General features: G+C 40.5%; 1 protein-coding gene across 2 annotated transcripts in view; it reads right to left on the reverse strand.

Moving 5' to 3' along the window:
* The window catches only part of fbn1 (fibrillin 1), a 60,568-nt gene that overhangs the window by 20,727 nt on the left and 25,517 nt on the right, over positions 1 to 14,324 (reverse strand). For both annotated transcript variants that reach the window (XM_079665030.1, XM_079665031.1), the window contains 13 exons: positions 14,109 to 14,234; positions 12,102 to 12,227; positions 11,874 to 11,996; positions 10,674 to 10,799; positions 9,418 to 9,543; positions 5,679 to 5,801; positions 4,882 to 5,004; positions 4,674 to 4,799; positions 3,443 to 3,565; positions 3,105 to 3,227; positions 2,638 to 2,805; positions 1,471 to 1,539; positions 882 to 1,007 (listed from right to left, as the gene is read on the reverse strand). In XM_079665030.1, coding sequence (XP_079521156.1) covers positions 882 to 1,007; positions 1,471 to 1,539; positions 2,638 to 2,805; positions 3,105 to 3,227; positions 3,443 to 3,565; positions 4,674 to 4,799; positions 4,882 to 5,004; positions 5,679 to 5,801; positions 9,418 to 9,543; positions 10,674 to 10,799; positions 11,874 to 11,996; positions 12,102 to 12,227; positions 14,109 to 14,234 — 1,608 coding nt within the window. The remainder of the gene's footprint in view (positions 1 to 881; positions 1,008 to 1,470; positions 1,540 to 2,637; positions 2,806 to 3,104; positions 3,228 to 3,442; positions 3,566 to 4,673; positions 4,800 to 4,881; positions 5,005 to 5,678; positions 5,802 to 9,417; positions 9,544 to 10,673; positions 10,800 to 11,873; positions 11,997 to 12,101; positions 12,228 to 14,108; positions 14,235 to 14,324) is intronic.

Consider the following 14,324-nt stretch of genomic DNA (forward strand, 5'->3'; position numbering starts at 1 on the left):
ATTCCAAGATACTGATTTAATACATAGATGATCTATTTACCTGCAAAAATATTCTGATCATATGTTTTGTGTTTTTATTGTCTGTACAAAAACCCAATATAATCATCATCTTTTGTGAAAATACTGTACATCCAACATCGCAGCCACTACAGCTAAAAACAAAATACTAAATATACTTTCTCTATCCTAAATGTGTTCTCCGATAACATTTCTGCCAGACAGAAAACACATTTCTTGTTCCTCCCTGGCCAGCTAGCAGCTGAGGACATGTGGATGTGCAGTCTGGGATTTTATAGCGCAGACGCCCGCTTTTGTTCTCATGGCCAACAAACACACGCTAATTAAAATGCCGCCAGCCACATGTCATTGTCTAACCCTTAGCCCCCTCCTCTCCTCTCTTTGTTCCTGTTTCCCTTTTCTAAACACCCTTCCCATTTATCTTTTTTCTCCCCCTATCTTCTATTGCTTCATCTCTCCCTCCCTCCGTCATCTCTGGCCTGACTTCGGGGGACTCAGTGTTCTTCCCTGAGGAGAAGGCTGACCACATCAGAGCCTCGCTCCTCTGGACATAGTTAGGCGTTCAGCTGCCTCACTGAGCTTTGCCGGGTTAGCAGCAGACGGGGAACTAGAGCAGAGACATATTGAGCCAAAATGAGCTGCTGTGTCGTATGCAGGACAAGAGGGTCCAACGCTTCCTCGTCTTTCTGCTCTCAGTGCTTTTTCCTCCCTCTCCATGTGTCCTCGCTGAACGAAGGCCTTGACGGCTGAACTCAATTTCCTTCCAAATGAAACCTCCCAAGGCAAGAGCTAGAGATGAGTGGGTCACCTGTGTGTTCATGTATTGGTGGGGTTGCAGTGAAAAACACATTAGTGTGTCATACCTTCACAGACTCTGGTGTCAGCGTTGAGACTGTATCCTCTCTGACACTCGCACTGGAAGCTGCCAAAGGTGTTGATGCACTGTCCTCCCTGGCACAAGCCTGGCAGCTCCTGGCACTCATTGATGTCTGCCAGAGGAGAAAAAGGTACAAGTCAGTGGGCATTGTGGGTAGGAGGATGTGTGTTATCAGTGTGAGTGTCTGTAGGTGTGCACAATGTCTCCTTTCTCATCTCCTTTAACATAGGAGAAAATTCACAACTCCTCACAACAGTAGCATTTAAGTTGACTAGAAAACGTCCTTCTTGGGAGGCTTGATTCTGTTTCTGCTACTTGAATTGTGGAGCATTACGTTTTCAGTGTGCTCATTTTCTATTTGTGAAATCAAGTTGCTTAAACATCCAAGTTTAGAGGGTTAGGGTAAGTTGGCATGTGGAGTCAGATTCTCTTTTCACTGTTGTTTTCCTTCTTTTTAATTTAACACAAATCCTGGACCTCATTACGTATCCAAGGAAAAGTGATGAAGAAAAGACATGGGAAGTCATTCCTTTGACTAATCAACTGCAGCCATGATAGCATGTGTGCTGTCTGACCTTCCAAGATGACAGTTATGGGGTTTGGTCTGAAGCCTTCTCCTCCAGGACACAGCGTCTTGTACTCAGCTGTAACACAGCAACACAACACATTAACAAGCAACAATAACACAACAGACAACCCACAGTCAAGGTGGTTTCATTTCAGGACTTGACAGTAACGTTTTGCTGATGGTGAGTTGTTGAGTTAAGTCTCTCTCTGTTGTGCTTTTTCTGATCAACGATCTCAGATCACAGTGGACCTGACATGACTGCAGCTTATTAGAATTACAAAGCACAAAGACAAAGTTGTGTTCTTGTCATAGAAGCAAGCATTTCCTCAAGCTGCAAGGGATGAGTCATTCCTTGTAATGTTTTAAAACATCTGTTGGTAATTTCTAGTAAGTTGTATAAAGCTGTCTCATCTTTACCAGTAACAACAATTACAGCAAACACACACTCTTTGCATGTTAGGAGCAGGCAGCATGTAGCCAAATATTCGCAGCTAACTCGAACGATGGTACAAAACAACTTGTAGAAGGAGTTGACAGGATTGTTAAATCCAGTAAACCCTTAAATGACTTTTCCCGATACTGACATTTAAAATCCATTTAGCGTTTACATCCCTTCTCACTTAGGGAGGTCTAATCTCAACTCTACATATCAATTGATGGAGGACAAAGTTGGGAGAATAAACATTTAAAGACAAATTAGCAACATAGAGTAAAACATGTTGGTCTCAAGGGAAAAAAAACAAAATCGAACAACAACAATTTGGTCATTCAATAGAACCATTACATTTGTTTAAATATAAGTCAGTGTATTAAGAGTTCCGTGGTTGAGTTGGATTGGTTGAAATATAACCACGTCTATATTGCACAAGTTATCAAACAATAAAAGAGATATTCCAAAGATACTGTAGTTTTGAGAGTCATTAACGAATACATGCCGTAAGAGAGACCTTTTTTGAAGTTATCAATGTAGTCTGAAATTACAATAAACCTTATATTAGGGTGTTTAGGCTCATTTGTAAACTGTCAAATAAGATAATCATGTTCCCACAGGGAGGGAGGGATCAGTGTATATATATCTTTGCAGTGGCACCTCTGTATATCTTGGCTTGAACTGAAACATAAAAATGAACATACATAAAGCAGGCAAATTCTAAATAATGATGGGATGACTCACTTGAGTTGAGAGCGGGGCAGGATTCACACGGGTTCCCCCAGCCCTGACCCAGAGAGCAGCAGCAGGACGCTTTGGAAACACCAACTCCAATCTCATTGGAGCAGTCCAAGCTCTCTGAAGCATCTCCACGGGAACGCACATCCAGGTAGCAGCTTCCAGAACGAGTGTCTGTGACACACACACACACACACACACACACACACACACACACACACACACACACACACACACACACACACACACACACACACACACACACACACACACACACACACACACACACACACACACACACACACACACACACACACACACACACACACACACACACACACACACACACACACACACACACACACAAACACAGAGGAATAGACATTGTGTATTGCCCTGCTTTAGAATTAGTTGAATGATACGTTGAAATCCAACACCAACAATGTGTGTAGAGAGAACTTGTTGAGTCTCACCTACACAACCCACCCGGGTGGGGTTGAGCTCAAAGTCTGCAGGACAGTTACAGTGGTAACTTCCAGGGATGTTGACACAGACTCCATTAATGCAGATGGTCGGGTCTGCACATTCATTGATGTCTGAGATAGAAAGACAAAGAAACAGTTTCAACAATTATATCTGAGAGCCTTCAATCGCTGTCAGTAACACGAAGAGGAGCAGGAGTCTGTATACCATGGGAGATGAGAGCTGTTCACTTGTGTTGCACCACTTATTTTACAACCATTCAAATCTCCATAGCTTGTTGGGGCATAAACTGAGCTTCATTGTGCAGGCGGTGGGAGTGGTGTCCTACCTGTGCAGTTGCCTCCACTCCTGTCCAGTTCATAACCAAGACCACAATCACATCTGAACAGTCCTGGAATATTCTGGCAGCGTCCATTGACACAGATGTCAGCAAAGGTACATTCATCTATGTCTGTAAAAAAAAACAGAGAAAGAAAAAGTGATAGAGAGAGAGAGAGAGAGAGAGAGAGAGAGAGAGAGAGACCCAGCTGTGAGGGATTAGAGGATCATGGGATCATGGTGGAAAATTGGCAGCCAGCAATAGGAAGTGAAGGCTGCTCACCTCTGCTAAAGAATGACAAATCTGGGGCAAGAAAAATGCCCGGACATATCCAGACAGACGCACACATACACTATCAGAGCAGCAGCCAAGGTTATGCAATTCTGCTCTTCCACATCATTAGACTCTGCATAAGTCATTACTGTCCGGACCTGCCTGAGTTGAGGCAGGGAGGACAGAACAGGTTATTTCAGGATGTTTGACACATCAGCACAAGGAGGTCAGTCTGCTCGTTCAATTGAATCCAGCAATGTCTTATCAGTGGAAGCATGACTCACACTCGCTACTTGGCATGAAAGACTCTACAGAAGCTCAGCTCAGGATTTTGGAAAAGATCCCTCCTCAGCTATTTTGGTGAACATGTAATCACCTCGATATTTTTATTCTATTCAGTTATAATATCCCTGAAAAGATGTACCTAAATAGGCAAACCTGGATCTAATGTAAGCAAATTATCAAGGTCATGAACCAAGAGAAATGCCTGAAAAGTGCCTGGAGCTTTGTCTCAAACAAAAACTTGGAGAAAAAAAATGGGTTTACAGACCAGTCTACACAACACATATCATTTCAACTGAGAAAATGACAGGCATTTTCATACAATTCAGACTACATGACCTGGTTCCACTCCATTATGAGTGATGGTAATAATGTAAGTCTTTACAAAGTCTATACTTTCTTAAATTATAGTAAATGTTTGATGTTACCTTGGTTTGTTATTGGCTAATGGTTACACAAGCCAAAACATCATTATGACATCATAAAGTGTCAAAAAATCTGAACATCTCATTTTCAGACAGGTTTTTATATAAATGGATCAGGACAAAAAGTGAGAGAATCTTTTTTCCTGAAACTTTCAGAATCTCTTTGATTGAACCAGACCAGATGAAATCATAATTTAGGATGTAAGCACCAATTGCGATGTCTGGAACTCAGATAGTCTAGCAGTGTCATTTTGTCTTACCCTCGCAGGACTTCTGGTCAGGAGTGGGTATGAAGCCCATGTCACATTCACAGCGATATCCTCCGGGGAGGTTCAGACAGTGGCCGCTCTCACACAGGTTGCCGTTCTCTGCACACTCATCACTGTCTGTAGTGGTGATCAAACACACAGTCCGTAAACACACAATGCACATCTTTTAAAAAACAAAAAATGTGGTTTTGAGTGTGACCTGAGCAGTAGAATCCATCTCCAGAGAATCCCTCCTTGCATGCACAGCGATATGAGCCCATGGTGTTGAGACATTCAGCGTTGTTGTTGCACATGTGTGTCCCGTTGGAGCACTCGTCCAGGTCTGAAACACAACAACGTCCCATCACATGATCAACATAGATACAACTCAAATTGTTGAGGAAAGGATAAGCATTGGGATATTTTCTTACTTTTTACAAAAACCATTCAATTACCCAAAACAAATGCATCTATAGAACATTATTACTTCTCAACCATTGTGTGGCACTCATAAATTAATTGCTAATTAATTGCCACTGACGACATACATCTTAGAAGATAGCTCAGAAATAAAGATTTTTGTCAGCTTGATATTTCATAAAACAGCTGGGCACTGTAGTTTTTAACAAACCCTGACAGGGGTAAATAGCGCATTTGTAGGGGGAACAACAAATACACATGTATATTCAAATGTAGCACACTTCATAATTAGACTTTGGCAACTTGTGAATATGATCACTTCATTTATGGTTTTGATTATGTCAGACCAATTTTAAGCAAATCTGAAACAATATTTTTCCCCCTTTTGTTTGTTTGTTGAATGAATGTATTTACAAACAAGTTTTTCCTCACCTTGATATACTAAAGATTATAAAGAAGACGTGCATCTTGGAAACTGTGGAATTTTCTACACAATAGTTCAAAAGGGTTGTTGAGTTGTCATCTATTATGCATCATGAGGGAAACCACTACATATAAAAAAACGATTTCAATGTACCCATTGAGTGTCGGCCATACCTGTACATTTGACGCCATCACCAATCCATCCTGGAGCACAGTGGCATTTGAAGCCGCCAGCTGTGTTGGTGCAGGTAGCTTGTCTGTCACAGTTATGGGCTCCGATCTCACACTCATTGACGTCTGAGGGGAAACAAAGGAGAAGTCATGTAAAGAGAAATTCTTGTAGACACTGCTCTGATGGTCTGATGATTTGGGTCTGCATTCTCATTCCAGTGGGGTTCTTGGCATTGTGTAGCGAGTTGCTTGGTTTGAATCACATAGAGACAGCAGCAGGAGACGACAGGACTAAGTCTTTCCGGGTCACTGTCTTCATCCATGTATTTCAGAGCAGAAGGCACTGGGCACATTCTCATGATCTCTGATACTAATAGCCTTCCTGCAGAGGTTTAATGAGCACACCCAGTCCCTGGATTTTCATTGTGAAAGTGTGTCCAGAGAGAAAGACCAGGAGGGAGAACAATATACCAACGCCAAGGTCTTGTTCTGTCAAAACTATCATTTCTGAGGTTTTTGTAGGCAACATTTTCCATTTTTGCACACAGACACCACACCTCTCACATGAGGCTTTTTCAACAGCCCTCTTTAAATGCTCATGTTTGGTTTGCTCACCATCCCAAGTTTGGAAATATAATCTTACCCAAATATAATTTCTATAAAAATGCGATGAAGTAATGTGCCAACTTTACAAGATAAAGTCATTATAATGACATCAAAACTCTGCCAATGGAGGAAATATCGGGGTACTTAGTCGATAATGTGATTATAAAAATACCTCCCCAAATTTGATAACCCATTGTATGTGGATTTGGATTCTAATAAATGAACAACAAATAATGAGAACAATTAAATTGGCTACTATTAAATTATGTCCTGCCAAAAAAGCTGTTGACATCCTGTAGAGTATAAGCAATAAGCATCTCCATGAAGCAGCTGGCACTGATAAGATGCTGTGAATGAGGCTCATGTTCCTCAGGCAGTTCTGACTCGATTGGCTACATGGCCCAATGGAAAAAGCCTGTATGTTGCTACAACAATGAGAACTGCTCATAAGAGCCAAAACAATCCTGAGAAACACCGACACAAACAATACCTGGCCCTGAGCCTGACTGAGTGTTACAGCTTTGATACTGTATGGTGATGTACAAAAATGTAAAAACAAATATTTTCAAACAAATCTTTTTAGTGTCTGTACAAGGTGAACCTGTTTGAGGGGTTATGCATTCTCAATTTTTCCCACTTGCTATAATGCCTGCTATTAGTGAAGTCGCTCATGTCTGAAGTTGTACATTATGACCGGTAATGCATTTAAGATACGCTTTATGGAGTAGGCAGAGCTAGCAGGTATCATATCGAGTGTCACAGAGAAACTGACGTGATATAATAAAAAATATGACGTTTTTTATAGTTTTCCATGTATCAACTAAAAAACTCACATACTGTGAAAGAGTGGGTCTGCTTATCACTACTGTGTGTGTATGCATGTGTTTGTGTGTTCCTGTACATCAAGGGAATCTATGCTATGAACTCGATCAAGATGTGAGGATGTCTGTCTTTGTGAGGGTAGTAATTCAAAACACTGTCAATTAGAGATTAATGCTGCTGGTTTACAGTCTTCCTGAGGAGAGGGTACGGTATATTTACTCTATAGATGATGACAGGCCTTAATGTAAGGGTTTGGAGCAAACAAATCTACCTGAATTACAGATGGAATTAAACACCATTTCCTTCAAGCCTTTGATGACAGAGAGAGCACCAAACACACACACACACGTTCTCTTGTGGAAATGTAAAATGCACAGAGGTTGTTGCATGCGAGAAGCATGTCAGCTGTTACAGCTGGTGTCAAAGAGGAGGCTTGATTTAACTAGGACTAATGTTTGACAGATGAAGAGCAACACATTAAAAAGGGATAAAAAGGGATAGCAGAGAATTACACATCTGCCTACCTGGCTGTCCAACTGTCTCCTAGTTTGCATACCTGCCTGATTGCCTGTCTGTTTGTATCTTTGTCTGCCTGCCTGTCTCGCTAGTAGCAATGGGATAGGCAGGTTTTATATCAGATCATGTGTGGTCATGTTTCTTTCAAATGTAAAGCACATTGAGTTTCTTTGCAAGGATATGTCATATGCCTGCTAGGATTGGTGCCTTCTTGACAACTTGGCCCCCCAAGACATAGCTACAAACCTAAATATCTGCTGATCCAAGTAATATTAAGCATCTTGAATATCCAACGTTTTCTGAATAGACACTTTTCATCTTCTCCTTTTCTCTTTTTATAAACAAGCATCATCTGAGATTGTGTCACTTTTGAATACATCTGTAGCCACAACACAATTAAGAGATAATTGTACAACTTATAAGCAGTGTAACTATATTACGAGTAGAGAAGGTTCATTTAGTTAGCAAGCTAACTCAGAAATGTCATTTAAACAACAATATAGATGGCTAACATTAGCCACCATAAGCTACTGATCATACCAGACTAATTAAGACTGTAGAATAAAAACCCCCGACTGTGTTGAGTTTAATAAAGTTGTATTTTATTGCCTTTTTTTTTGTTGCATAGCCTTCCTTTAGTTGATAACATTTTTGCACAGTTTTGTCATTCAGCAGGAAGATGATAAAGTCAACATGCTTAAAGCCTTAACCCTGATCCTCTCCAGCCCTGTAAACTCCCCCAGAACATCTCCACCCAGTGCTAACATTTCAGTACACACGCAAGGCACTAAAGTGCTCAAATGTACAAACAAATACCCACACCCTGCCCACTCAGTGTTTTGGATTCAAAAAGGGAAACCATTCTTTTGGGAGACTCATCATCAGCTGGATCAGGACTGGCCTCATTAAAACTGACACAGGAAGATGCATGCCAGCCATTGGGCATACTGACAATGTCAACCAATTCATTTTGCATTTTTGTTAGAATATACCGGAGGGGGATTCTCTCCCAAAGAGTGAAGCATGTTTGTTCCCTTGTCTAAAGCAAGACATCCTGCCTGTCTGTGAGGAATTAGTGTCTTGATTCTTTGGTATTTTGGGGCTGAAATTCCAAACCTGTGAATCAGAAGTAGCTGCAGCACAAGCTTTCTCAAAACAAGGAAAACCCTGTATGGTGATTTTAATGGGATTAGAACGAGCAAGAGTGTGTGTGAGTGAGGGAGTAAGTTTTAATCATACTTCAGATAGATCTGTTTATTTGTGTCTGAAGGAAGACGTGCTTCTGCTGACTCATTTCCATCACGGAGACGAGGCTAGATAAGGTCACTGACCAAGCTCTCCAAACTTTTAACTGAGCATGTACATCAGACTTAACTCTGAACTGAACGAGGAGTAAGTCCAAACTAGTAAAGACTCTACCAGCCGTAAGGACTTTGTATTTATGTGTTCTGGAGCCCTTTCCAGGGATTACGTGCTGCAAAACTCTTCCAACAATCACGTAATGTTTAACTGAACTTAATGAAGGGGCAATTTAAGAATAAACAAAGATGCAATGTGATGCTTCTGACACAAGAGAGTGATCTCACTGCTCCTGCTCCTGAAGCTGATGCATGTGAGTGTGCGTGAACATGTTTGTCGTCAAGTCACACAGGAGCTCTCGAATGAAGATGATTAATTTAAGAGCTGTGGTTAGCCAGACAATCACCTTACATCCTCTAATTTCTCACCCTTCTATTTGGCTTGCTTTCAATTCACACACACGGGTAGGAATACTTAAATGTGCGTTTGTTTCGTTAACCTGTGCAGCCTGTGGTTCCCTTGCGGACCGAGTATCCCGGGTCACAGTGGCAGATGAAGGATCCCTTCGCGTTCTCACAGTTCCCACTCAGGCAGATGTCTGGATTCAGCTCACACTCATCCACATCTAGACAGGGGAGGGAAAATAAGAGTGGTTCAGAGACAGAGCAAGAATTTTAAATTGCTGAATATAAAAACAAAAAGGGAAAAGTTCATGGCAATGAATTATCTTTTGTTGGTTCGGGCTTGCCAAACAGGTTTTGGTTAAGCTGTGATGTATGCACATGAGTCACAAAAGAAGTACATCATGAAATATATTAAGGCTTTAAAATGCATTTACTTTCAATAAATACACCAATAAGAGAGGATGTGTTTGTGCAGACCCGTTTAGAAGTCCTTACATCATAGATGGCAGGTTTTTGTTTTCTCACTCAGTGGAAACAGACGCCTAAATGTCACGAATTCCTCCCTGCTCAACCCTACTAACTAGGGATGGCTACCGAGCCCCGGTATTAAACGGGCCCCGGGGCTGAATTATTAAAGACCGTGGTACCGTTAAGCTCCGACGTTATCGGTCTTTTTATCGTTACTGGAGACATTTAAAAAATATATGTATTATTGCTAAATAAACATTATATTGTATTCTTAGTGTCGCCAACTCTGTTTCTAACATGCAAAAGGACAAAAAAATTAGTCTATGATGTATTTTCGATCTTTCCAATCCAGACGAGAGATCTCTCTCTGCCGCCTGTGTGCGAGGGGGTGGGGCGTTTTACACACACGCAGCTGCTACATGAATGCACCGGGTTCGACTGTCTTTCTAGTAGCTCTGTAGCCCCATCCACAAGTAACGTTTCCACGTCAGGTGTTATGTATGCTAGCAGCAACACACAGAGTTAACTCAATTATACAAACATGGGTTAATGATTAGATGTAACTGAGTTAATTATTTTTGTTTAAGTTTCAGCTATTCTGTTTACAGTTCTGTCATCAGATTATTTAATATGATTTGTAAAATACGATTTTTAATACAATGTTGTTTCTTTTGATGTGAAATATTATTTATTTTATTTAAATAAAAAGCAATGTTCATTTTGTTTACAATTTGTTTAGTTACCTTTTTTCTCATGACTCATGTCTACCTTTCGAATGAGTTTTTTTTTAGTATATCTCAGAAAACCCTCTGGATCTTATAAGGGCTGAGCTGCAGACAGGTATACTGCTGCATTCTTTTGAACAAAAAGGTGCATCCATTACCCAGGCAGGTCTTCATATCCTCAGATGACATGAACCCGTCATAGCACAGACACTGGTACGTCCCTGGGGTGTTGGTACACTGGCCTCCATCACAGATGTCTGGGCTCTCCTCACACTCATCAATATCTGGAGGTTGAAAAGGGAGACGCAAAAAAAGTAAAGAGAAATGAGAGCAGACAAAGTGCAGAGGACAAAAGTAAAAAGCTCTTAGTAGTATTTATCCAGGATTGAAAGTTGATGTATTATTTACCATACAATTATTTCAAAAAGAACACATTACGATTATATAAAACAATGCTAGGACTTTATTTAGGAAATGATTGTGCCAGAGTAACAAAGATAAAATAAACACAGCAGCATAATAATAAAACCGTACACTAACAGTGCACAAAAAAAAAGCTAATTGAATAGCTCCAAGAAACATAACGGTAAAAAAAATCATATAAAAAATTGTAAAGAACTGTACATTGACGAGCAGTATTGAATAGTGCAAAACAGTAGGGGCAGATACGTAATTGCACGTTATTATTGAACATTATTGTTAATATTGCACATGTTATATAGCAGAGAGTGTTTAGCAGAATACCGAACAATACAATACAATATAAGTTTACTTTGTCACTCATAAATGAGTCGGGTGAATTCAGGACACAGCTTGAGAGATAAAGTGAGCATTATGCAGAACAATGGTAAAGTATTTTTAGGCTCTTCTTTTGCACTGAAAATACCCTTGTGCTGCTTTGATCTATATCTGAATTGATCTCTGGTAATTAAAGGAGTATGCATCACAGGATACATACAGGAAAGCGTAATGTAAATATAAAACTTGACTACCCTACGAGGAGGAAATATCATGAATTGATTAATAAGCACTATCTACCATTATTTGACAGCATTTTGGACCTAACAAACAAATCAATCATCAGATTTAACCTAACCTTTTTTCTCTGCCATCCAACGTTTGTTTTCTTTGAACATGTGCCAGTCAAATCACAGCAGTGATTGTTCCTGCTCTTAAATCAGGGCTCTCTGAACCCAGCCTTTGAATAACTTCTCTTCTACCACATGTGCAATCTTTGGAAAATGTTCTGACGAGTCAAACCTATCATTGTAAGGCAGTTTTCTTTAGTAAAATGTGGTAAAACTGAATGTCAAAGTCAACTAAGTTTAAGTGTGACAGACGGATATGAAGCTGCTCACCAGTGCAGCTTCTCAGATCGGGCATCAGGGCGTATCCACTGTGGCAGCTGCACTCATAGCTCCCCTCTGAGTTGGTGCAGAACGTCTCACAGCCACCATTCTCAATCGTACACTCGTCGATGTCTGACAGGCAGAAAAACACAGGCTGTAACATACCGCTAACATTTATTTGTCAGATAACCACAATGACAACAGAAAGAAATAATCAGTGAAATGTTCGATACCCACCAACACACTCCACTCTGTTCTCGGTAGATTTGTATCCAGTGTCACAGGTGCACTGGTAGCGGCCGATCATATTGACACATTGTCCGTTCCTGCACAGCCTGTCGCTCAAGTCACATTCATTGATATCTGTGAAAAAACATTGCAATTTTCTTACATATCGTTTAAAATCAATAAGGATAACCGACATTTAAAGCTGAGGGATGTAGCTGGAGTAAATTAGATAAGTCACATACTCCTACATCTCAATCCAGTGCCATTTAAAGTGCCATTGAGCCAGGCACCTATCCATTGCTATCAGAAATTATTTTCATAATTGAATTTGTTCAGAGGATTCAGTGATTTATGGGGATAAATTGGACATTTCCAACAAGAAATCTGACATAATTAAGCACACTATGCCCCACCCTATCATTATCACCATTTGAGCACTTGTTACTTCATCAGAGATAATGAAGACCATTGTCTCAGAAGGGAGAAGGGCAGTTTTCAGTAATGCTTTCATTGTTTTTATTACTTTGGGAGGTAATAAAGAAAATAAATGAGTGTGAAGGGCAGTGGTTAAGTATTAAGTCATGGACTGAAAGCTTCACACGCTGCATTAGGTCATGAGAATGACACACAGTGAATAATGCATGATCAGCTCAACTCTATAAACCAAACATGGGGGCTGTGAAACTAAAAAGCATGGGAAGAGTCTTGTTCTTGTAGGAAGAAAGTTCTGTAAACACACTTGGAGTCAAATACAGTTGCAAGAAAAAGTATGTGAACCCTTTGGAACTACCTGGATTTCTGCATAAATTGGTCATAAAATGTGTTCTGATCTTCATCTAAGTCACAACAATAGACAAACACAGTCTGCTTAAGCTAAAACCACACAAACAATTATGTTTTTATGTTTTTATTGAACACACCATGTAAACATTCACAATGCAGGGTGGAAAAAGTATGTGAACCCTTGGATTTAATAACTGGTTGACCCTCCTTTGGCAGCAATAACCTCAACCAAACGTTTCCTATAGTTGCATATCAGACCTGCACAACGGTCAGGAGGAATTTTGGACCATTCCTCTTTACAAAACTTTTTCAGTTCATCAATATTCTTGGGATGTCTGGTGTGAATCGCTCTCTTGAGGTCATGCCACAGCATCTCAATTGGGTTGAGGTCAGGACTCTGACTGGGCCACTCCAGAAGGCCTATTTTCTTCTGTTGAAGCCATTCTGTTGTTGATTTACTTCTGTGCTTTGGGTCGTTGTCCTGTTGCATCACCCATCTTCTGTTGAGCTTCAATTGGTGGACAGATGGCCTTAAGTTCTCCAGCAAAATGTCTTGATAAACTTGAGAATTCATTTTTCCGTCGATGATGGCAATCTGTCGAGGCCCTGAGGCAGCAAAGCAGCCCCAAACCATGGTGCTCCCTCCACCATACTTCACAGTTGGGATGAGGTTTTGATGTTGGTGTGCTGTGCCTTTTTTTCTCCACACATAGCGTTGTGTGTTCCTTCCAAACAACTCAACTTTGGTTTCATCTGTCCACAGAATATTTTTGCCAGTAGTGGAACATCCAGGTGCTCTTTTGCAAACTTCAAACGTGCAGCAATGTTTTTTCTGGACAGCAGTGGCTTCCTCCATTTTATGACCAACTTATGCAGAAATCCAGGTAATTCCAAAGGGTTCACATACTTTTTCTTGCAACTGTAGGTGCTTAATTGACCAAACTGAACTGAAACTGGAGGAGCCTGCTTGTTATTCTGCACATTCAGTGCTGAGTCATTGTAATGTAACTTTATAGAAAGTGCAAAAAGCTGCCTATGAAAGAAAGAAGGATAATGCATCCAAGCTAAACACAACAAATAAATCAGAATAAAGCACAATGTTACATTATTGTAGGTACTGGTACCAAAATACAATTAAGGAAATAAGATGACTATTTAAGATATAAATAGAACCATTTGGAAAAAGTTTGGAGAGTTTGCTCGGATCTCCTCTCTGATGACATCATCACTCACCTAGACAGGCTGACCCGTCGGGGGCAATCTCATGTCCATCGGGGCACAAACACTGGAAGCTGCCCTCCGTGTTCAGACACTCACCACCGCGGCACAGCAGAGGGTTCCTCTCACACTCATCGATGTCTGTGGAAGAACAGCATAAAAAGATTGGAAGAGTTGCTATTTTTTGTTAAAAAATAATTGTCATCAATGTCTGATGACAACCAGGAGATA

This window comes from Notothenia rossii (genome assembly GCF_949606895.1).
Source record: "Notothenia rossii genome assembly, chromosome: 2".
NCBI lineage: Eukaryota > Metazoa > Chordata > Actinopteri > Perciformes > Nototheniidae > Notothenia > Notothenia rossii.